Raw genomic sequence first — 23,435 nt, 5'->3', positions numbered from 1 at the left:
AGGATGTGGTCTGATGATAGGTCATCAACACACACCCTTCATGAGTGTTCGAGAACAGGCTTAAATCAGTGATTCTAGTGGTTCACATGGTTACAGTGCCTAGTCCTGCTCCTCATTTCCGGGATTGTGTGTGTGTTTGTAGTCGAAGTAACTTTACTAAGTAGTTTTATTATACAGATAGCTCTATTAATGAAAATTAGGAATGCTTAGCTCTAGGTCCACTGCTCAGAGAACGGGAAAAGAGCTTTCCATGCCTAAATTCTATGGCATCAAGGTAATCACACCATTTATGTAAACCAAATGTCTTCTGAATAATGAATACTGTGCTCTTAGTAGAGAAATAAGTATGGATTGTGAACTTTTCACGGGTAACAAGCAACACAAGAGAGACCACCAAGAACCGATAAAGTTAAGGCTGGGGAGATGCTCGGGGATAAAGTGGATGCTCTACAAGAATGAGGACCCGAGTGTCCACAGCCCAAGTGCAGGGAGGGGAATAAGGCAGAGACAGGTGGATCCTGAGGGCTCCCTGGCCAGTCAGCCTAGCTGAAGGTGAGCTCCAGGTTCTAGAGAGGCCCTGTCTCAAAAAAAAAAAAATAGAGGAGCAATTGAGGTCTTCAGTTCCACATGGGTGAGAACTCCCATACACATGTGCACACATATGTATAACACTCAGAGAGAAAAGATAGAGTGACCCCAAATTATAGGATGCTAAGACACCCTCAAACACATACATATGAGATAAAGAATACCTCAGGGCACAATTCTTTATCTCTGAATGGATCAAAAGCACTAAAGTTTAGTACCAAACTTGTCCAAAAAAGTGCAAAGACAAAATGTGGCCAGAGAGAAGTGTTCAAGTTTTGCATGCCCAGGCCTGCTCCACTGTGGTCGACCTTAAGATACAGAATTACCCAGCACTGATCCTTTTCCTGCAAACTTCAGCCTCACTGAACATTCTTCTTCAGTTGGCATGCTCTTTCCCATGCCCTCTTTGCCTTCTGAGCACTTGCCCTACTTCCTCCCGACATCCCCAGGGGCGGGTTGTCCATCATCACACTCCAGCGGAGCTCCTAAGGTAGATGACAGAGCCCTAGCCTACCTCCACAGAGATGTCGTCCCTTGTGGCCAGGCTCTGGCTGACTGCCGCCAGCGAGGCCTGCTCAATGTCCCTGATGCACCGGTTGATGCCATCGATGGAGTAGTCGCATTCCCTCTGCCCAGGGGCTTTGTCCCTGAAACGGACAGAATAAAGCAAACAAGAGTTTGTAAGGCTTAAAACATGTCACACAGCCCCTGCACGCATGGGCCAGGAGCCCCTGTCCCCTTTCTGCATGATCACCTTCACTAAGCAGTGCGTCTCTGAGGATTGTTCAGCAAAGCCTGGTACAGAGCCCATGCATTTCTCCATTAACACTCGTCCCGGACAGAGCTCTGTTTCTAGCAGGAGGAATGGAATCTCGCCCTTCCTCTCAGGCTAATGATAGGCAATTACAAAGGAAACAATTGGCACTTGGGTGCTTCCTTCAAACGTTAAAGTAAAAAAAGTGCGCGTGCGTGTGTGTATATACGTATCTATATGGTATGTGTATGTATGTGTGTTGTATGTGTCTATATGTGTGCATGCGCTTGCAAACATCAGCACATGGAGACTGTAAGAGGAAGTCAAGTATCGGACTTGAGCATTTTCTGTGTTAGTTCCTTAAGACAGGGTCTCTCTCTGAACCTGGGGCCAGTGTGGCAGGCAGCAATCCCCATCAATCCTCATGCATTTGTTTCCCACAGTTCAGGAATACAAGCACACAGCCTGTTTTTTATGTGGAGCTAGGTACTCGAACTCAGGCCCTCATGCTTCTGCGGCAAGCGTCTTTCCACTGAGCCATCGCTCCAGCCACTGAAAATAAAGTACAGCACCACTTACAATGCAAACACACGAGGCGTTCTACATTACACACTACTCATAAACTCAAGGGCTGCAGTAAGAGTTCAAGCAGGCAGGAGTTTCCCTTGCCGTAATACATTAAGAGAAAGTTCAATTATGGCCTTGAGCTTCAGAAGCAATTAAGAAGCAAAATAGTGTAACTGAGAAAACAAACACATTCCATGTTATAGGATGTTAATTTTGGCCAACATGAGAAATGTCATTTTCTCAGCCTTTGGGTATTACTAAGAAGGTCAGGATACCCAGAGTTGGTGCTATAGAATATTCCTTTTCTTTTATTATCAGATTGAGAGAACTTGAACAGTAGAGCTCTCCAAGCCCCTATGAGCTGATAATTCAGTGTGATGGTGAGAAGGCTGGGACTGGAGCCGTGGGTGACCATGAGAACATTCCTTAAGTTCTCTTGCCCAAACTTCAGAGTAGTTAAAATGGAAATAATGATAAGATGTATTGTAAAATGTGATGATCAGAAAAGGTAACATAGGGAAAATATTCGGAATAATATCTGGTTTTAATAGGGACTTAGATGTGCTGTTATTGTGGCCAGCACTACCATGGGTCTCAGAGATGAGAGAGAGGACTGCACCTTCCTCAGTTTGCTTTTCTGTTACCGTGATAAACCTCCCGGGGAGGGGAGAAAACTTACTTCACCTTTAAGGGAAAGCCAGGGCAGAAGCTCAATACAGGAACTTAAAGGCATGAACTGAAGCAGAGACCATGGAACAATGCTGCTCCCTGGCTTGCTCATCTCCCTTTCTTAGACATCCCGGAGACATTTGCCCAGGAATGGCACAGCCACAGTGGGCTAGGCTCTCTTCCATCAATCATCAATAAAGAAAACGCCACCGACACCCATGGGCCTTATGATGGAGACAACTCCTCAGCTGAAGTTCCTTCTTCCCAGGTGACTCTAGCTTGTGTGAGGTTGTTCGCCAAGAGGAGCCGTGACAATAACGACCAGCGTTAACGGATGGGCGCAATCCCCTCCTGCTCTACTCAGAGGCAGGCTGGGAGCTCCTCTCTAGACGAGAAACTGACCTGATGGAGGTGATGAGGCTCTTAATGGAGTCCGACACCGTGTGCGAATGTCCAGCCAGCACAGACCAGGTGGGTGGATCTTTGGGATTGATGGCCAGAGAGCGTGCGGTGCGGATGAGGTACGATGAGCTCTCCAGCATGGTCTTGGCCGAGACCAAGATTGGTTCCTGTGCCTGGGAGCCCTGAGATCAACCAATAGAGAAGTGAAAGGTGAGTGCGCAGAGACCAGTGAGTTGGGCCCTAGGAAGCCTTATTCTTTACGCCAGAACTTCTACCCTGCGGAGGGAAGCTAGCTAACAGGAAGGATCTAGATTGGGGCAATGTGGGCCCAGGCTTGATCCTTAAATAATACTGATTTCTTTTCTTAAGTAAAACTTTTGAGTATGACACACTTCATCAAAGAATCAGCCACACTCTCAGACACAGAGCTCACTCTCGATATCAAGCTATTATTTCTTAAAAGATAGACATTCACTGAGCTTAGTAACCGTGCATCAAGCACCACCCATAGTAACGCAGTGTAGCAATGTACTGTGTACACACTACTTAGTACTGCAAAATACTGGGCTTACTACATTGTTAGTCTACGGGGCGCTGACAGGAGGCCTTTTGGAGCTTTAACTCTCCGTGCTCATTCTACTTGGCAGGGAATTAGCCAAGGACTCTAAGGTGACGACTGCTGCAGACTCCCTACCTCGGAGCTGATCTGGGCGGGAACGCTGACAAACTCAGGGTTTGATGCAAATGCTGTCAGGTTCTCCACAGCTTCAATCAAGGGGGTGGTAGCAATACGGCACTTATTGCGGTTGTCTTCAGAGAAATCCCCATCCAGGGCCTAATGTGAAAGAAATGAAGATTTCAACCCAATGAGAAACAGGTACCATTCCTAAGCCACAGCCGTCACCTCCCCGCGAGGGAGGGCAGCTGAGCGGGAAAACTCCTCCTCAACAAGTGAGCAGCAACTGGAGCCATGGATCCCTGCTGCCAACCAGAGAGGCCCAGGTAGCCATCCTGAGGACTAAATCTAGACATGGAGCTCACAAAAGAGCAGTCCTGCCGTCAGCCCACTCATTCTTCTCCCTCTTCGGCCATGATGTCACACCTGGCTGCCAAGTCACTTTCTCTTCCACTTCTGAGATGGATCCTCTTGGAATCCTCTCCAGAGTCCATTCCCTCTCAAATGACAAAGATCCTTTTTACATGGTGTGATACTTCTCACCAGTCGTTCTTTCCTCCCTCCGTCCCTCCTTCCCTTTCCTCCCCCCTCCCTCCCTTCCTCCCTTTTTGTTTCTGGGAATGAAAACCAGAGTCTACCCCTGAGCTAAATCTCTAATCCCTCACACTTCCAACTTTCCTAACTTTTACATCTAAGGCTATCCCTGCAAGACCATCATCTTAGAAAAAAGATAATGGAATCCAATGTGAAGGAATAGACTGTAGACCTACTCAACTAAATGGGCAATTCCTAAACACACACACACACACACACACACACACACACACACACACACACACCAAGGTCTATCTAGTTAAGGAGGTCACACAAAAGAGTACCTCTTGCACAATTCCATTCATGAAAAAAACTAACTGGGGTGTTAGAAGCTGGGTGACACTCTGGAGGAGCTGGGACAGAAGGTACACAAAGTCAGGGCAGAGGTGACTTCCGGGTGCTGGTTAGGTTCTATTTCTCAGCCTAGCTACTGTGACTCAGGGTGTTCACTGAGCTCTAGACATGACGTGTTTCTCCTCTGCACGTTCCATGCCGCGTCTTCATTTAATTAGCAGCAGACAACACGAGATGACTGAGCGGTAAGTCATGTTGTGGACTCATGGCCAGCTGGGTGAGGATCCAGGATGAGGCCTGGGAGGTGAGGATCGAGGATGAGGCCTGGGAGACACATCAAGCTGCCTTACAAAGGGTTCAAAGCTGAGGTCAAGGTTCTCCGAGCTTGGGTTCCACCTCTTCAAGAACAAAACAGCAACACCGCCCTATCTTCTACAGGGAGAAGGCAGTTGTGCTCGCAGAAGAATGCAAATTTTCGTGTTAAATGACCAATTAAACTTTTAATTTAATCCGTATGAGCAATATCTAAAAGCCTACTTAGACAATTAGTGAACAAACAAACCAGAGGCACTGGCATTATCTGAGCATCTGGGTCTGAGGCGGGAGGGAGCTGCTCCTTGGTAAGGCAAGAGGAGGCAGGCGCTGTAGGTCCGAAGGCTACTTCTGCATAACAACAGCATTCCAGCCGGGCCTTGGCAGCTTGGGATAATAATTACATAGCCACAATGCTAATATTTTCAGAGGCACTCCCATGAGCCTGCTCACTTACCATCCTCAGTAATTAGGGTGTCTGGCTTCCCTCACCCAACAGACCCTGACCCTATTCTAACCTCCTAGATTCAGCCATTCTTCTAGGCCCACTGGAGAGCTTAGCTAAGGCCTCTTATATCTTGCTCACACGCACGGCCCTACCTCTGACTGCCCTCCTGGACTCACTAAATGCTGGATCTACAGTGCTGGCCCTGGCAGCACAGAAAAGAGTAGCTTTGGAGCGCTGGCCTCACTGTGCCAGTCACACAATAGTCTCCTTAAGGGTGGGTGCTGCCAAGTCTCAGAGCAAGCCGGAAATACCAGTGGGAGGTATGGTGGCTGCCACCTGGCGGGTGCCTGGTACAAATGGTCCCGGCATGAGAGAAGGAGTGAAGCAGGAGGGTGGTCATAGCGAACTGTGGAGTCCCAGTAGTCTGGGCGCCGCCTCCACCAGTCCCTGGGTTCTGAAATGGCACGGTTTCCTTTCTTCCTCTCGCCTTTCCAAACTCAGGCCCACCCTTTCCTACCTCCTCCTCTGAACCAGGTCATCAACCCAGGTCTGACCTTACACAAACCGAAAAGATGACTCCTTGAGGTAAATCTGAAGGGACATTTCTCAGGGGTACAACCTCAAAACATGAGCCAATGGGATGCCAGGAGGATTTTCCCTTTGGCTCAGCACAGATCCTAAAAGTCACATCTCATGGAACTCACTGCTTTCATATAGGGCACTGACTAACACGGGCTATGCGAGAAACTTGCGCCACCCACCTTCCTTGGCTTTCAAAAGGGAAAAGCTATTTCCTAAAGGGAGGCGCTAGGCACTGGAAAGGACGGGCCTGGAAAGTTATTATTTCATTTCCAAATTTTGCTTGCACTGGGTATGGCGGAGCCAACCCGAGTAAAATGGACACTCAGCCTAACAGTGAAATGCTGAGCAGTCAGCAATGCATCCGTGTGCCCATTCCATAGTCCAGAGCGTCGCCTTAGTCACCAAAGGGGTCAATTCACTTGGCTGCAAATTCAAAACCATTGGGAAAAGAGCATTACCTACCCCTGAGCCCGCTACTCCTGTGTCTTCAGTCTAACCTCACAGGCATGTGGGGAAAATATTCATGGGCTTAAGGGCTAGAGAGGGCCTTAAAGATCGCTGAATAGTCACCTGCTTTTCCCAATCAGTTAGCACCTGGAGAAACGACACAATTTGCTCAGGCTACTCTGTTACTTGCGGTCAGGTCTCAAATCATGACCCAAGACTTCCACTTTCTTCTTTCCTACAGACCTAGGCAATAGCAAAGGCAGCAAGGCCAAAGCCATCCCGGAGAGTTTCCCACCCCAATCTGAAGAACTCTGCTTTACCAGTCCAAACATAAGGATGACCAAGAAAATATACTTACAGCCAAGTCAAATTCAATTAGAGAGAGCTGGATCGCTGTCTGTGGCACTCGCTGGAAGTGCCTAATTGCAAAAACCTGAACACGCACTCTGTGGTGAATGACAAGGCCAAACTTCAATGTCTCAGGAAAACAAAAGCTGGGATTGCATAATTTCTACTTGGCACTCAAACCTGAGCGGCTGCACATTTAAAATAACATTCAATTCCACACATCTGATTCAAGGCTAGGTAAGGAGCATAATGGAAACTCAGCCAGAGTCCTTGCAACTCACCCGGCATTGAGAGCCCTTCTTGGTAGGAGACAGACCGAAGTGGGTTCTTGCCGGGCTATGCTTGGGGAGTCTAAGGAATGCCATCAGCAGCGATCTAAGGTCCCAGTGGTATGCTGTTTGCTCCCTTCTTCATTGCTGGAAGGGTGTGGCAGCTGGGCTTACGGATAGGCCCAGCCTCACGGTACAAATCAAGCACATGCTAAGGAGTCTAAGATAGCAAATAACACAGCTGTGACACTGCTATCTGGACTAGTCAGGAAATTAAGGATCCGGTTTTCACAGGATACCTAACGGTTCCTTCGAACAGGAAATCCATTCAGTACAGAGCAGGGGGCACCAAGGAAGTGATCTCTGCCATTTTCTTATTAGTGAGTAAAAGGCAATGCTCAAGGACTGACCAGCAAACCCTGCCACACGGTGGAAATTGAAAACCCTGGCCACATTTTGACAAGCTGGGGCAATAGGTTCATTTCTGTTTCCCTTATATGGATGCCAGTTTGCAGTGATACACATGGGAAACGGGCTTTATGTGCCCCACATTATAATCACCGCTCTCCTCCTCTGATGCTTCCCACCGGCCTATCTTCTGGACCATCACAAGAGCTTATTTGCTGCAGGGAATTGCGGAGGGGTTGACACTGTGAGGAGAATGTAAAAGAAGATTCGATCTTAACAGACAGACCAGAATTTACAACCAAGGAGGCTGCAGGAGAGAGAGGCTGCAGGAGCGAGAGGCTGCAGGAGAGATGGGCAGCAGGAGAGAGGGGCAGCAGGAGAGAAAGAGGCTGCAGGAGAGAGAGAGGCTGCAGGAGAGAGAGGCTGCAGGAGCAAGAGAGGCTGCAGGAGAAAGGGGCAGCAGGAGAGAGGCTGCAGGAGAGGCTGCAGGAGAGAGGGGCAGCAGGAGAGAGGGGCAGCAGGAGAGAGAGGCTGCAGGAGAGAGGGGCAGCAGGAGAGAGGCTGCAGGAGAGAGGGGCAGCAGGAGAGAGGCTGCAGGAGAAAGGGGCAGCAGGAGAGAGGCTGCAGGAGAGGCTGCAGGAGAGAGGGGCAGCAGGAGAGAGGCTGCAGGAGAGAGGGGCAGCAGGAGAGAGGCAGGAGTTTCTGATGTCTTCCCTCCCCTAGACTTTTAACTAAGAACAGTTAATTATGCAGCAAGCAACAGTGACATCACAGCTTTTAACTACATTGTCCTTTCCATCCCCAACCCCCACTTGTGCTCTGTAAACACAGGCAGGGCTTTTTCCCCAGGCTGAGGGATGAGTTCATTGCCTCTGTTCCAGAGAGCCCAACTGCATGCCAGGACTGAGAACAGGGGCTCTGGAGCTTGGACTTGAATTCTCATCTGTCATTTCCTGGCTGGTTTACCTATTTAACCTCTTTGTGCCCCGGTTCCCCATCAGCAAAATGGGCATGATAAACATAGCCTGTATGTGTGGATGAAATTAGTGATATACACAAAGCATAAAATACATATTTAAAAACATAGGCTTGTTAATTGCTAATGTCATGAACTGTGATGGCCAGGGAGATGAGCTACCGCAAGACTCCCAGAGCACCAGGACACTGGATTTAATTTGTTTATTCATTTCCCATCTAGATTCTTGTTGTCTTCAAACACATGGGTCTTTTGTGTGTTTTAAAAATGACTCTTTGTTAAAATAGCTACGGAACCGCTGACTGGGCTAACTGGCCCAGTTCTCAACAGTCAGCTTCCAGCTGCTCCAGGCCGGATGGATGCTCTTTCTGTCTGCCTCTGCAAAGCTCACTGTGTGACTGACTTCTCCATGGGATCATATAGTGAATTTGCAGGAAAAAAAAAAAAAGGCCAAGTTACAGTAAGGTTATAGACTCTTACTGAAGTCAGGCTGGGAGTGTGATCCAGTGATAGAGCAAGTGTCAGGTCGCGGGGAAACCTGGAACTGTGGTGTCCATGGTATACCAAAGGGCACAAAGGCTTTCAGGCTTGCTCAAAACCTGTGGCACCTCTCAGCTCTTCTCACCATGGACCCCTGCCCTAAACTTCCTTTCCCTGTAACCCAGACAGCTGGCTTCCCTTCCCCCAGCTTCTCTTTATCTATAACCCTGCCAATTCAGCAACACTTTTCTCAGTTCTTCTCTTGGTCCTCAGCTCCCCTTTTGATCCGACTGCTCTCTCTCATTCTCCTCTCTCTCTCCCCTCTTCAGTCTGGACTCTTCCGGATGCCTCTGGCTGTACTCTCTTTCATATCTACAATAAAAACTCTTTCCTCAATCAAATCTTGGAGCGGTCATGTCCTCATTTACCTAGCATGCACAAAACCACTGGTCTGATGCCCAGCACCACCCCAAATCATAAACAAACAAATAATCCTTTTCCCTTCAGCACTGCAAGGTTCACATGCTTCTTATAACAATGTCTTTTGAAGGCTGGGGAGAGTCCTGAGAGGATACTGGGTGTTGTGTTGTGCTGTCCAGGTTTTGGCTGTTTCCCCACAAGGTCACTGCCTGATATGTGTACGGGTCTGGCTTAGAGGACCCAACCTACAGAGACCACTGCCTGACCAACTCAGTTTCCTAACTGCAAGGGCCGGCCTCCCCGACACCTTAACTACTCATGGACTTACACACAAAGATGATTTTTTAGAAAGACAGATGCTCTATCTTAAAAAAAAAAAAAAGTTGGTGCCCTAAGGGGGGTGGAACGTAACATTTATAAACATCATGGATGTCATAGGGAATATTTAGTGCACGTGTGAAGGTGAGAGGTCATCTCTAGGCGTGTGCGCGTGTGGAGGTGAGAGGTCATCTCTAGGCGTGTGCGCGTGTGAAGGTGAGAGGTGAATTCTAGGTTTGGGATTCCCCCCTCCTGAGCTGTTTCTTGAGACACAATCTCTCATGTGTTTTGCTGGTATACACACCAACCAGGCTAGCTGGCCCGTGAGTTCCCATCTTGCTGTAGGGGTGCTGGGAATATAGAGGTGCACTAACGTATCAGGCTTTGACATGAGTTGTGAAGATGTGATTGCAGGTCCTCGTGTTTGTATGGCAAGCACGGGACTATCTCTTCAGCTCCAAAGTAATTTTTAATAATGCAGTTGTTTTATAATTTCCCATTCCCTTTCCCTTCCACATCATCTTTCAGTTCTAAAGCCTCCAGCAACAACAGCACAACCTTCTACTCGACCACTGAAGACCACACCAAGTACACAGAGACACACAGGCTGTACCCACACACAACACTAAGGGAGGCCCCTAATTTCAGGCCCTAAGCTCCTAGTGACAGAATTAGGAGTGGCTCCCCTTCCACCGTGGAGGTGAGTGGAGATGTAGTTGGTTGTGCTTTCCTGGTGGATGATTCCTGATCAGTAAGCAAGCCCTCCCCATTCATGACGTCAAGGATGCCTTACAACTCCTGTATCTGAGGAGACAGAGCTTCAGCCTGGTTCCCTTCCCAGCTCTGTACAGGGACCACTTCAGTGACCTACCTTGCAGTACAGTGACCTACCTTGATGGTCTTGACTAGGTTGGCGGTGCTGTTGGCGACCTCCTTGGCGGACTGGACAAAGTGCCGCTTGGCCACAGGGTTGGCCGTCTTGGATGAGGCGATGCGACAGGCGTTGCATAAGGCTGAGGTGTGCTTGGCAACAATCGTGGCAGCCGACAGAACCTACAAAGCAAGGAGCTAGCTTGGAAGTGGGCCCCACACATTTTGGTGCAGAGAAGCCTGGGTTTCTTTGGGACTCTTATTTCTAGAATCTGGGTAGTATTGTCTGTCTAGCTCTGTTGTCCCTAAAGTCACCCCGAGGAAGGAAAGAGCAAGAAACATGAAGCAAGAGAGAATGAAAATAGAAAAGGGAAGGGGTGCTTTAGTAGGGGTGTGCTGGCCCCAATCTTAATGGGGATACAGCCAGCTAGTTTTTGGAACCTCCAGAGTCCAGGCCCCAGGCTAAGACCTAAGACACCTGACTTAAAGTTTTCCAACAGGCACATTAAAATGAGCAGAAAAACAAGAGAAACTAATTTAAGTAATATAGTTTATATATAGTTTACCACAATCAATTTACAAATAGCAACATGATATTATAAGTGTTTGCTCATACCAAGTCTTTGAAATTCAGCATGCATCAGATACTCACAGGCCATCACTATTTTTCTAGTGATGAACAGCAACGTTTTGCTAATTTCCAACTCCTTGGAGAACACATGTTTACATGGCTAAAATTAGCATCAAGACGCACTTCTCCCTCCTCCCCCTCGGGGAAGCTGTAGGTAGCGACTTGTAGTTCGTGGACCATCTATCAACTCCACCCCCATCCTCAGCTCAGATACTCTTTTGAAACCAGAGACTTCCCTTGGTGGAGGCTAGACAGGGGCATTTGATTGTGTACTCTGGACTGCAAGCCCTGGTACTGCCCTACGAATGCTGGCCTAAGTTCATAGTAGGCATGCCACGCACAGGTCTGCCCATGGTACCCTATATCACCCAGTCCTCTTTCTTTTCAGTGCATACTGCTTTCCTATGTAACCAGATCTCCGTGACACCAGAAGCACCATGGAATGTGACACACTATCTGCTCCTCAAATGTTTCTTTGGCTCCTTTCTGTATTGTGGCTTCTGACCTCAACTCTGAGGTTTGCCTCAGTGCCACCATCTCTGAAGTGACCCGAGGACAATTGCCCTGATGCCTCTCTGTCTTGCTTAGTGTTTATTGCTGACTCGACACAACCCAGAGTCATCTAGGAAAAAAGGACCTCAACTGAAGAACTTCCTCAGCCAGACCGGCCTGTGGCCAGGTCTTTGAGAGAGTGTCTTGATTGATACTTGGTCTGTGAGGGCCCAGCCAATTGGGAGGGAGGGGGCAGCACTATCTCTAGGCAGTTGGGCCTGGGCTATATAAGACAGCAGTTGAGCATAAGCCACTGTGTGAGCCAGTAAACAGCATCTGTCTATGGTTTCTACCTGAGTTCCTGCCATGACATCTCCTCTAGGATGGGAGCTGGAATCAGTCCTTTCTTCAGTGTTTTATCACAGCCACAGAAACTAGAACAATCCTTTATCTTGCCATCATAGCCCAATCCAATGGCCCAATGGAGTGAGAACCAGAGGGGACAAAGGTCAGGTCTCATTTATACAGACCTCTTAGTGCTGAGCAGAGAACAAGCTGTCCATAGACAGCCATGAAGCTCCTCATGACTCCTGTTGGGTTGCTTCACTCTGTAGCATCCCAGAGCCCTATATGTAAGCATTTGCACATTACTTTCCTGGTCACTGTGATGGCTAGCTCATCTGTCAACCTGACACAGCCTACAGTCACCTGGCAAGAGTCTCAGTGGGTGTGTCTGTGGGGACTGTCTTGATGGCCTTAACTGATGTCTGGAAATGGGAGGCACCATTCCCTGGGGTCAGGCCCTGAACTGCGTAAGAAAACAAGCTGAGTGGACGCATGCAAACTTTTGGCTCTGGAGTATGGTGTGACATAGACATAACTAGCTGCTGGAAGTTCCTGCCTTGATTTCCCTTCAATGATGGACTGAAACCTGGAAATGGAAGGGAGACAGTCATTTTCTCTCCTAGGTTGCTCTTTGTTGGGGCACGTCATCAGAGCAACAGAAACAGAGCGAGGACATTATCTGCTCAGCTGCAGTCATCTGGGACTATGAGCTCTGAAAACACAGGATTCCCTGCTCACCTGCCCATTTCCCACCACCCACCCAGAGACGCCTAAGATCCATCGTCATTCCCCAGTTACCTGCGATGGGCTGCTGCCAGGGTCCACCAGGTTCTGGCATGCCATCTGGATTGCTTGGTTAGCCCTGGCAAACTGGATGGGGTCCACCAGGCCTTGGTGGCCTGCCTGGCTGTTTGGATCAGAGATGCCAACCAGGTAGGCAGCCTGGAAAAGGAAAAACAAAAGCACACCTCAGGCTCCACATCTCTTCCACGAGCCCATGGGAGACAATGGTCCGTGGTGTACACAATGGTCCACAGTATACACAATGGTCCGCGGTGCACACAATGGTCCGTGATGTACATAACGGCCCATAATGTACTTGCAGCTGGCAAGCTCAGGTGCACAAAGTAAGCCCATTTCTCTCACCAATGAGTGCATGGTGACAGACGGGCCTATGACGGTTAGACATACCATCAAGATTTTGCTGCAGGGATCAGAGAACAAAGCCTCCTTGTTCTTAAGAAAAAGGCTTTGAGACGTTCTTCTGTGGGGCACGGATGTGGACAGATGTAGCCCGCACAGCTTCTGGCAGCCATCATCTGACCATGAGGATACTTGCTGGTGTAGACTGACAAAGGGAGCTTCTGAGACAGCCGGTCCCAGGGCCTTTGCTACCCAAAGGTTTCCCAATACAGAGCTTAACATGTCCTTCCAATAGCAGTTAGCATCTTAGCTGAGGCAACTGAGTGAGAAGAATGAGGTGACTCAGAAGACAAAATGATGTGGGATTCCCCTCTGTATGCTATTGTAGTAATAAGGGCGGCGGGGCTGCGTTCCCAGCACCCCGGCCGCCTGCTTGGCTAGCTTATGCCCCGAAATAATTACACGGACACTGTATTCTTTTAATCACTGCTTGGCCCATTTCTATCTAGCCTCTTCTAGGCTAACTCTCGCACCTGGACTAGCCCATGTCTAATATTCTATGTAGCACAGCTAGGTGCGCTTACCAGGAAGATTCTAGCCTACATCCATCCTGGGTCGGAGCTTCATCGCGTGTCTGCCCAGGAGCCGGGAGCATGGCGTCTCTGTCTGAGGCTTCTGCTCCCGAGAGGAGAGCTGTGGAGTCTGAGCTCACTTCCTCTTCCTCCCAGCGTTCTGTTCTGTTTACTCCTCCCACCTATCTTCTAGCCAATGAGGGCCAAGCAGTTTCTTTTTATTTAACCAATGACCTTCCTCCATCATGCTATGAATATGTTTTATTACCATTGGTTAATAAAGAAGCCTCTTTGGCCTATGGCAGGGCAGAATAGAGTTAGGTGGGGAAACTAAACTGAATGCAGGGAGAAAGAAGGCAGAATCAGAGATGCCATGTAGCCGCTGAAGGAGAAAGACCACCGGAAACTTACTGGTAAGCCACAGCCTCATGGTGATACACAGACTAATAGAAATGGGTTAATTTAAGAAGAGAAAGCTAGAAATATGCCTGAGTCATCAGTCAAACAGTGTTGTAATTAATATAATTTTTGTGTAAGTGTTCGGGTCTGGGCGTCTAGGAAACCAATGTGCAGTCTCTGCTTACAAAGAAATGAAACTAAACAAATAAACCAAAACTCCAAAAACAGCAAGAGAGCATTTGGTTCCCAACAGGACACTCCCAGAAAAGGCTGCTGCTTTGGGTTCCCTTTGGCTGTCCTGGGAACTAGCTAATAGAAGATGAGTTTGTGTAGTCTGAGGGGACCTCTGCATGCTGCATCTGCAGTGTTCATAGGGGCTCATTGTCCTCCCCACTCCTGAATGGAAGTACTGGCTGCTAGCCTGCACATATGCCCCTCCCACTCAAAACCAACCAGCCTTCCCACGGTTCCTGTATCAGAGCTTGGGGAGCTGGAGCAGGTATACCAGCCTTCCCATGGTTCCTGCGTCAGAGCTTGGGGGGCTGGAGCAGGTATACCAGCCTTCCCATGGTTCCTGTGTCAGAGAGAGCTTGGGGAGCTGGAGCAGGTATACCAACCTTTCCATGGTTCCTATGTCAGAGCTTGGGGGGCTGGAGCAGGTATACCAGCCTTCCCATGGTTCCTATGTCAGAGCTTAGGGGGCTGGAGCAGGTATACCAGCCTTCCCATGGTTCCTATGTCAGAGCTTGGGGAGCTGGATGGAGCAGGTATACCAGCCTTCCCATGGTTCCTGTGTCAGAGCTTGGGGAGCTGGAGCAAGTATACCAGCCTTCCCATGGTTCCTGTGTCAGAGCTTGGGGAGCTGGAGCAAGTATACCAGCCTTCCCATGGTTCCTGTGTCAGAGCTTGGGGAGCTGGAGCAGGTTGCCTTAAGGGGTCTGGGCTTTGCCTTAGGGCACAAGCTGGAAAGAAGGGATGGACAGGGGACTGGCTCTCACCTGGGCCGCTGCCTCTGTCAATCCACAGAGAGCCTTGGATGCAATCCCCACACATTCCCCAAAGGCAGGGAGGTCCCCAGTCTTGGCATTCTGTGAAATTCCTGCCATTGACTCGCCCAGAACCTGCAAAACAACAACCGGTCATTGAGCTTTTATTCCAACCCAAGGCACAGGAGTTGTAGTCTTTAATACTCAAGGGTACTTATTTTAAAGCATTTGTCATCTTTGCCTTTACTGTGCCCAAGAGAGATTCAAGAGAATTATATCATTTCTGTTAGATGAAGATAAATACATAATAAAAGTATAAACCTTGCATCCAAAGGTTATTGGTTATCGCTATCTCCAGGAGGTACAGTCAGGACACACAGATGACCAGGAAGAACCTATATAAAGCCTCTCATGGGCACATGGCCCAATCTGACAACTACTTACTTCCAAGAGCATAAAATCACACATAGGGAGATGAACTTGAAGTTCTAGCCAGAAAATAGAAGACATACTGTTCCTGGCATGATTAATTTATTAACTGAAAATTGACATAGAATTGTGTTAAAGTTATTTCCTAAGTATTTTAAGTAGTTAGACTTATTGAAAAGTACTGGCACATTCTTTCCTTGGCCTAATACCAGCTGATAAGGATTTTGAGTCAGTGTGCAGCTCAGGGAGGTCATATGTCCTCTGAGATCATGTAGAAGGTCTCATGGGCAGAGCAGAGCATCTCACCTCATCTGGTGTCCTGTTCTCTGTGGGCTTTGGCATGTGCCAGGAGAGTTTGTGCTCTCCAGGGCCATGGATGATGGAGTAGAAAGTGTTCACCCTTGGGTGAGAGATGGCTTTGTCAAGTCTCAAATGTGATACAGGGCTCTTCCTGAGACAATAAGCCACTTGGGAGTGGAAGCAAAATAAACTACTATAATTTCTTATCTACAAAATAATTGAGTTTACACAAAGATGTGCAGAGCAAAACAGCTAGGGAGTATCTGTAAATACAGAATCTTACTCTTTCTCATAACCTCACCCACCACCAAAAGAACCAGCTGTGGTGGTGCACATCTGCAATTCCAGCAGTTGGGAGGAAAGAGCAGGAGAATCAGAAGCTCAAGGTTATCCTTGACTATACAGCACATTCGAGACCAACTTGAGCTACATGAGGCCCTGTCTCAAAAAAGGGGGGAAGCTTCTGAATTTAAGTATTTAAATCATATTTACATAGCCCTTTATTCCAAGCAAGTTGCTGAACAGAGGGTATTCTCATCTTAGCCCAACACGAACAGAGCCCTCTTGACATCATCAATACAGATGGTTCTCCAAGATGGAAGTGATGGAAACCAGCATGCACGGGTACCAGGACCAAGGTCAGGTGGCAACTGTCTCTCTGGTGCCTCACTGTCACTTTCTGATTCGTAGGCATTCCCCTCTACTACTGTCCCTCAAAGGACTATTACCATTGCCTTTTCTTAATTACCACAGTCACTCAGTTAAATAGCAACGAATCAGACTTTACTGAGGAAAGATGGAGGAAGGCCTGGAAGCTGTGGTAGTTTTGCAATACTTTTCTTTCCAGTCACTCAAAACCCCTAATGCTTACTCACTCAAAAATGTATGCTATGATTGGACAGACCAAAATATGACAAGGGCCTTTCATGAAAGCCAAGGTCACAGGGTGACTTTCCACAGCAGTTCAGCCTCCAGAACAGCCAACACATGACTGGGTTCCCAGGGAGGCTCATCTATGATATGATACAAGCGGTGGTTTTCATAGGAGGGTTCCTAGACCAGAGATAGGACAGGGACCCCTCAGAAATGCACAGACCTCAAATCTTGGGGCTGGGGGCTGGCAGTTGGTGTTTCCCAAGCTTCCTACATGGATCTGCAATATTTTGAGTGCTGAGGAATACTTGAGCAAAGAGCTGAATGATAAGGCTTCCCCATATTGGGTCATCCAGTGGCGAGGTAGGTGCATTCAAAGCCTTCCTCAATGTCTCCCCACAGAGGATCGGTGTTGATATCTGTGTTTTGGCCCAGTGTGATGGTTAATACCAAATGTCAACTTCATAGGATCTAGACTCATCAAGGAAATAAAGCTCTGGGCATGTCTGGAAGGGAATTTCTAGACTGGGTCAATTAAGACGGGAACACCCATCCTAAATGTGGGTGGCATTATCCACAGGCCTATGGTCCTGAACTTCATAAAAAGGAGAAATTGAACTCAACACCAGCATCTGTCTCTCTGCTTCCTGTAGAAGCATTATGATAGACTGTCTCACGGTCCTTACATGATGCTGTGCCTTCAAATTTACACCAAAATAAACCTTTCCTTCTTTAGGTTATCCTTTTTTGGGTATTTTATCACTGCAGTGAGGAAGTAACTAACACAGAAAGACTCACCTTGGAGTTTTCCATCACGCTCTCAATGCAGTCGAAGTAAGAGAGGTCACTCACAGGTTCATTGGGATTTTCCAGCATCCCCTTGACAGTCTACAAAGGAGAACACAACTTAGAAAGTGAGCCAGAGGCACAGAAGAGGCTATGCACTGTGAAGTGTAACCATTCCTACTCCTTGCTGGACTAGGACAAGGGCCATGATTGCTCATTCATTTAGAGTCGTAGGAGGAACTCAGATCAGGGTGTCAAGACCTCAGATTCCCTGCCAGCAAAAACAATAACGGGGTGGGAGCCACAGTGGGGCTATCAGTTCAGTTTATCAGAAGCTTGTTATCTACAGGGAAACTTTTAAAACGAAATTGGAAGTTAATGCAAAGCAATATATTCATGGTTGGCGACCACAATTTCTCCACTGGGTAACTCTGAAGAGCCTCCATCCCAAGTGCACATTTGTTCACTCATCCACTGTTAAGAAGGATTCCAATATTTCAGTTCTGGAACCTTCTAATGGAAGTACATGGAAGAAGGTGATTCCCAAAAATGGTCCATTGGGATGGTTCATTTGTTATTGGTTTAAGCAGTATAGAAAAAGTCTACTCTTGTTTAGGCACCCATTTAGAAAAATGGGTAGAGTTCGATTTCTCTGTCTCTCCAAATCAGAAAAAAAAAAAAAGTCACTAGCTCTCTCAGCGCAATGACCTTGGATTAGCACCCAGGAGGAGTTCCTCCAGTGACTGACAGCCTGGGGTGGACCCCTGAATCTGCTCATCATCAATAGACTGCACACTAGGGTCAGCAGCCTCAGGGAGCACAGTCAACAAATGACAAGCAGCCGAGTTCCACAGGGTGCACTTGGGATAACGGGAGCTGCTGATGCACATCCATTTAAAGATACAGAAAAGTGGGCTGTGCAAGGAGGGAGCTTACTTCATTGCAAGCCTCTTCTTGGGTAACTAAAATCTTTTCAGTACTAGTTAAAAGCCACCAAATTGGCAATCAAGGACACCTTTAAAGCACAGGGTACCCACGCTAACAAATCTTATTTAGACCAACTGCCCATGTGTCATTATATATACACACACACACATATTGATTTTTCAAGACAGGGATTCTCTGTGTGGCCTTCGATGTCCTGGAATTCATTCTGTAGACCAGGCTGGCCTTGAACTCACAGAGAGCTATCCACCTGCCTCTGCCTCCCGAGTGCTGGGATTAAAGGCAGGTGCTACCACCTCTAGGGGTGCCATATTTTTTAACTGAAATGAGCATGCTAGAACAGTGAACATCCCATGTCTGACGGTTGAGTTTGGTTGTTAGGAGCTCCTGTCTGTGGCGAGTCCTTTACCAGCTACACCAGTTCCCCAGCCCCAGCCTCCTTATCCTTCCCAGTTGTCTGAGAATAATCTCTACTTTGTAGATAAAGTTTGCTCATAGGTCGTCTATACTCAATACCACTTCCTGTTTGAACTGAAAGTTTCTTTTACAAAATACACGTTGGCCTAGACAAAAAAGGAACACGGGCAAAAATACTACAAAATGCCACTTTCTCTAGCTCCTCCCAGCCTCCTAGGAGAGAGAGAAGGCGAAGACAGAAGAGAGACAGTCACCAAACACGGATAGAGACCCATAGACACAAGCGCCGAGTGCTCCCGTCCCCGGAAGTCTTCCAGGACACTCACCTCAAGCTCCCGCAGGGCATTGTCACACTCCTTCTGCCCAGGGGCCTGCTGGGTACACAACATGATGAGCTGATTGATGCTCTCTGTCACAGCTCTAGGGCAGGAACAGAAGGGAGCACGGGCTTAGGTGTTACTGCTTCATCTTACTATTTTATGTGATTACACATTTCAGTGTTTTCCTCGGCAGAGGTTGGAACTGACTATTTAGGCTGTGATCCCATGAGGCCTCTTCCACAAGCTCTCCCTATACAACCCTAATAAAACACGCCCAGGGAAGAGGAAAGGCAGACTCCCTACCTTATTTCTGATTACTCCTCTGATTTCTCAAGGGCTCTAATAGTTCCCTTAAGAAATTAGGACTATCTTTTGATATATTAATTAGAGACAATAAAGCTGCAAACAACAAAAAGACCGTACTGACGCCATTTTCAGGACCCTTCAGTGGCAGTCTTTAAGGAACAAGATTATCCAGTCAGGATGTTTCGGATAGCCTTGGTATATTTTGATCATTTTCAAATACTACAAGCAGAAAGCAAAATCTGCCAAGGACCTCAAATCTCTACTTTCCGGTAAAGAATATGTGAATGAAAAAAAAAAAAAGAATATGTGAATGACTGGGCCTGAGTAGCCAAGCCCTAGTCTTTGAAATAGCTATTTCTTTTATTAACACCAATAGGGTTATATCAGAGCCCCTGGTATTATTTTCTATTTTCAGAACTTAAAAGGCAAACCTAATTTTCTTTTTCTGTTCCACCATGAGAAGCCCCTGGCTTACCTTGCCCTGGGTTATGGATAATTTATCAACTCAAGTTCTATTATGAGTTAGTTTCTACAAGGTGGGAAATAGAAGCTGAAGTTTTGTTTTTAGTTTAGGGACAAACGGAAGTCTGTTTTGACACAACTTTTCTCCATTGAATTGCTCTTGTAATTACATTCTGTTGGCTGTGTTTGTAAAGGTCTGCTTCTGGATTCTATTCTGTTCCATTGACCAATGGTCTATTCTTTCTCTAATATCACACTATCTTCAGCGCTATAGTTTTATAGTAAGTCTCAAAGGGCCACAGAGATGGCTCAGTGATTAAGAGACAGCACGACTCTTGCAAAAGACCCGAGCTTTGTTTCTAGTATCTGTGTCGGGTAGCTTACAAACTGGCACCCACTCTCAAATATAAATACACACACACATACAATTTTTAAAAATTAAAAAATAAGTCTGAAATTGCAAAGAAACAATAAATACCTAGGCATTAGAAATGCTAATCACCAGCTGGGTGGTAGTTGCCGATACCTTTAATCCCAGCACCGGGGAGGAAGAGGGAGAAGAATCTCTGAGTTCAAGACCTGCCTGGTCTACATAGCAAATTCCAGGACAGCCAGGGCTACAAAAAGAAATGCTATCTCCAGCGCCCCCAAAAGAAATGCTAATCACTGATAACATCACTGCACACTGTACACATGTATTAAATTGTTCTACTGTGTCAATAATATATACAGATACTATGTGTCAGTAAAAGCAATAAATCTCTTATGTTTCATAAATGAAGGCTCCAAAAGATGTGATGATTCCTTATGAGGAAGCTACAAATTAAGTATAGATAAAAAGATTTAAATCCATGCCTGCCTGTGTGGCTCTAAAGCGGACCCCAAGGCCACTTCTGCAGGACTATGACAGGTCCAGGGCTCGGAATTCTACTCATGCTTCCTACCTGCCACAGCTGATGAGCAACCTAGAACAGGCAAGGCCAAAATAAGACTCATGTAGTTACTAACACTATCTAAATAGAAAAGATCCTCATTTTATTAGTTCAACAGGCTTTTCAGCTTGCCACAGAATATCAAATTAGATGGAAAACGATGTTGCCAACAAAAGCATTTAGCTGAATTATGCAATCAAATATTGCTGTTAATTTTAAGCTTAGCTAGGGAGGATGAAAAAGAGAAAAACATTCTCAGACTCAAGAGAGAACCCTAAAATAGTGGTTGTAGGATGGATGCTTTGGCTTGTTGTCAAGTGCTTTATTATGGTGTCATCAGAAAGCATGCTTTCCTCCATGTAAGCAGAAAAAGAAAGACCAAGGTGGCATGGCCATCCCTAGCTTCAGTGACCTGGGAGGGCACAGTCCACAATGTATGCATTTGAAATGTTCCTCAGAGAGCTCAATGCCGCACCCTGCTTGGCAGTTCTCAAGACCCAATTCTGAGGGGACAGGCAAACTAAAGCATAGAGAATGTCCTGAATTATGAACACATGATCATTAGAGCTTATTTCTAGACATCACAGAAGCTTTCCATCAAATCCATTCCTCCTTAAATGTGTTTCTGAGTGTGTGCGCATGCGTATTTATGTTTGTGTGTATGTGCCTGGAGATCAGAGGTCAATATTCGCTGTCTTCCTCTATTACTCTCCTTCCAGCCTATTTTTTGAGACATGTCTCTCACTGAAGCTGGTACTAGCTAGCCAGTGAGGTCCCAGGATCTGTCTTTGCCTCTCTTTGATGCCCCACCACCCACCCTTATGGCTGGCACTAGGCTTACATACAGAAGTCAGTGGCCACACTCAGGTTTTTATGTGTGTTCTGGGGATCTCAACACAGATCCTTACACTTGTGCAGCAGGCATCTTCTCATCCCCTATCTGGTTTAAATTTATTATTATTATTTTTATTTAAAATATTTTTTTATTAATTTCTTCTCAGAATTTCTTACAATGTATCTTGGCCATATTCACCCCCAACTCTTCCCTGTAACTTCTCCCAGATCCTTCCTCACCTCACTGCCTCTTTAAAAAAATAATAGCCCATCCACTTTAATTTGTGCTGCTTGTACGCTCATGGATGTGGAATTATTTACTGAGCGGATCCACCTACCAGGAGCCACGCCCTTGAGGACACCTAGTTCTCCCTCATGCAGGAGCCACCAACCGCCTACAGTCCCTCAGACAAGGGTAGGTGCTCATGGCTCGCTCCCATCCAGGAGCCACCAACCGCCTACAGTCCCTCGGACGAGGGTCGGGGCTCATGAACCTATTCCCACCCTGTGAGATGTTGACCTTCTGATCTTGTGTACAGTAACCATAGGTGCTCTCGGTTCACAAGCTCAACTACGTGAGCCATTTTCCACTTACAAAGTGTTTACAACTCACGAATCCAGAGGATGCAGTGCGGGGAGAAAGAGACCCCTTTCCTAGTCTTTTATTTTTGTAGCCGTGAAAAATAATTAAACTAAAAGATGAGATAAGGAAAACACAACACAAAACACCAAAGGAAACAAGGCAGACTAGTGGCTCGGGGTTGGACACACTACATAAATGCGGGCATGGCACTGCACTTCTAAACAGGTCACCTAGGTAACTGAGCCATGATCAAATAGAATTACGGTATGATTAATCTCTGTAAGTCATCTTCGCGTCTGCATGACAGAGCTATAGAAACTCAGTGGTCCAGGGGCAAATAAATACTTGACAACAAGAAGTAACGTTTACGTATTTCACAAGACAGCAGTGATTTTTTTTTCCAGCAAAGAATGAGCAGGGACCCTACCTATGCACCAATAAAGGACTTGCTAAATAAGGACACAGAACATAACAAGGTTTGGGGCTGCTCAGTAAAAGTCATAATGCATGACACATTGCTAATGTACTAGAATATTCATGATATATGCCTAAATATACTATTGAAAAAAATGATCTAAATAGTGTGAGTCCATCCCCTGTACAAATGATAGATTAAAACGCATAAAAAGGTTAATAGTGAGTTTATAATGTTGTTTAAAATGTAAACTGAAATAAATCTCAAAAAACTATACATTGACCAATTTATATTATAATAAAAAAGGTCAACAAAACAAGCAGGATTTGGGCTCTGCAAACTCAAAATGCCTGATCTATAGTTACTATTATTCTTACCACAGTTTTTTAATGGGCATTAATTTATTTCTTAATATAAAAACATTAGGGCTTGGAAGATGGCTCAGTTGATAAAGTACTTGCTGTGTAGGTATAAGAAATTGAGTTCAAAAAAAAAAAAGAAATTGAGTTCAGCCGGGTGGTGGTGGCGTGTGCCTTTAATCCCAGCACTTGGGAGGCAGAGGCAAGCTGTGAGTTCGAGACCAGTCTGGTCTACAAGAGCTAGTTCCAGGACAGGCTCCAAAACCACAGAGAAACCCTGTCTCGAAAAACCAACAAAAAAAAAAAAAGAAAAGAAAAAGAAAAAAATTGAGTTTAGATGCCAAGCACCCACATAAAAAGCAAGATGAAGTGGTGCACACCAGTGATCCCAACATTGGGGAAGCAGGGATAAAAAGATGCCTGGGCCTGGCTGACCAGCCGATCTATCTGAGACTGAGCTCATGCTCAATGAGAGACCTTGGCT

The 23,435-nt window shown here is 46.6% G+C and overlaps 1 protein-coding gene across 3 annotated transcripts in view; it reads right to left on the bottom strand.

The window, feature by feature from the left end:
* Tln2 (talin 2) overlaps window positions 1-23,435 on the bottom strand; it is a 418,592-nt gene that overhangs the window by 75,165 nt on the left and 319,992 nt on the right. For all 3 annotated transcript variants that reach the window (XM_041679349.1, XM_041679351.1, XM_041679350.1), the window contains 8 exons: window positions 19,067-19,160; window positions 17,391-17,480; window positions 15,003-15,125; window positions 12,689-12,832; window positions 10,444-10,605; window positions 3,675-3,815; window positions 2,981-3,162; window positions 1,103-1,235 (listed from right to left, as the gene is read on the bottom strand). In XM_041679349.1, the coding sequence (XP_041535283.1) occupies window positions 1,103-1,235; window positions 2,981-3,162; window positions 3,675-3,815; window positions 10,444-10,605; window positions 12,689-12,832; window positions 15,003-15,125; window positions 17,391-17,480; window positions 19,067-19,160 (1,069 nt within the window). The remainder of the gene's footprint in view (window positions 1-1,102; window positions 1,236-2,980; window positions 3,163-3,674; window positions 3,816-10,443; window positions 10,606-12,688; window positions 12,833-15,002; window positions 15,126-17,390; window positions 17,481-19,066; window positions 19,161-23,435) is intronic.

The sequence above is a fragment of the Microtus oregoni genome, unplaced genomic scaffold (assembly GCF_018167655.1).
Source record: "Microtus oregoni isolate MIOR12 unplaced genomic scaffold, Mior012 000032F_ref0000030, whole genome shotgun sequence".
Lineage (NCBI taxonomy): Eukaryota > Metazoa > Chordata > Mammalia > Rodentia > Cricetidae > Microtus > Microtus oregoni.
The sequence above is the reverse complement of the archived record's forward strand: the minus strand, read 5'-3'. Positions and strand labels throughout refer to the sequence as shown.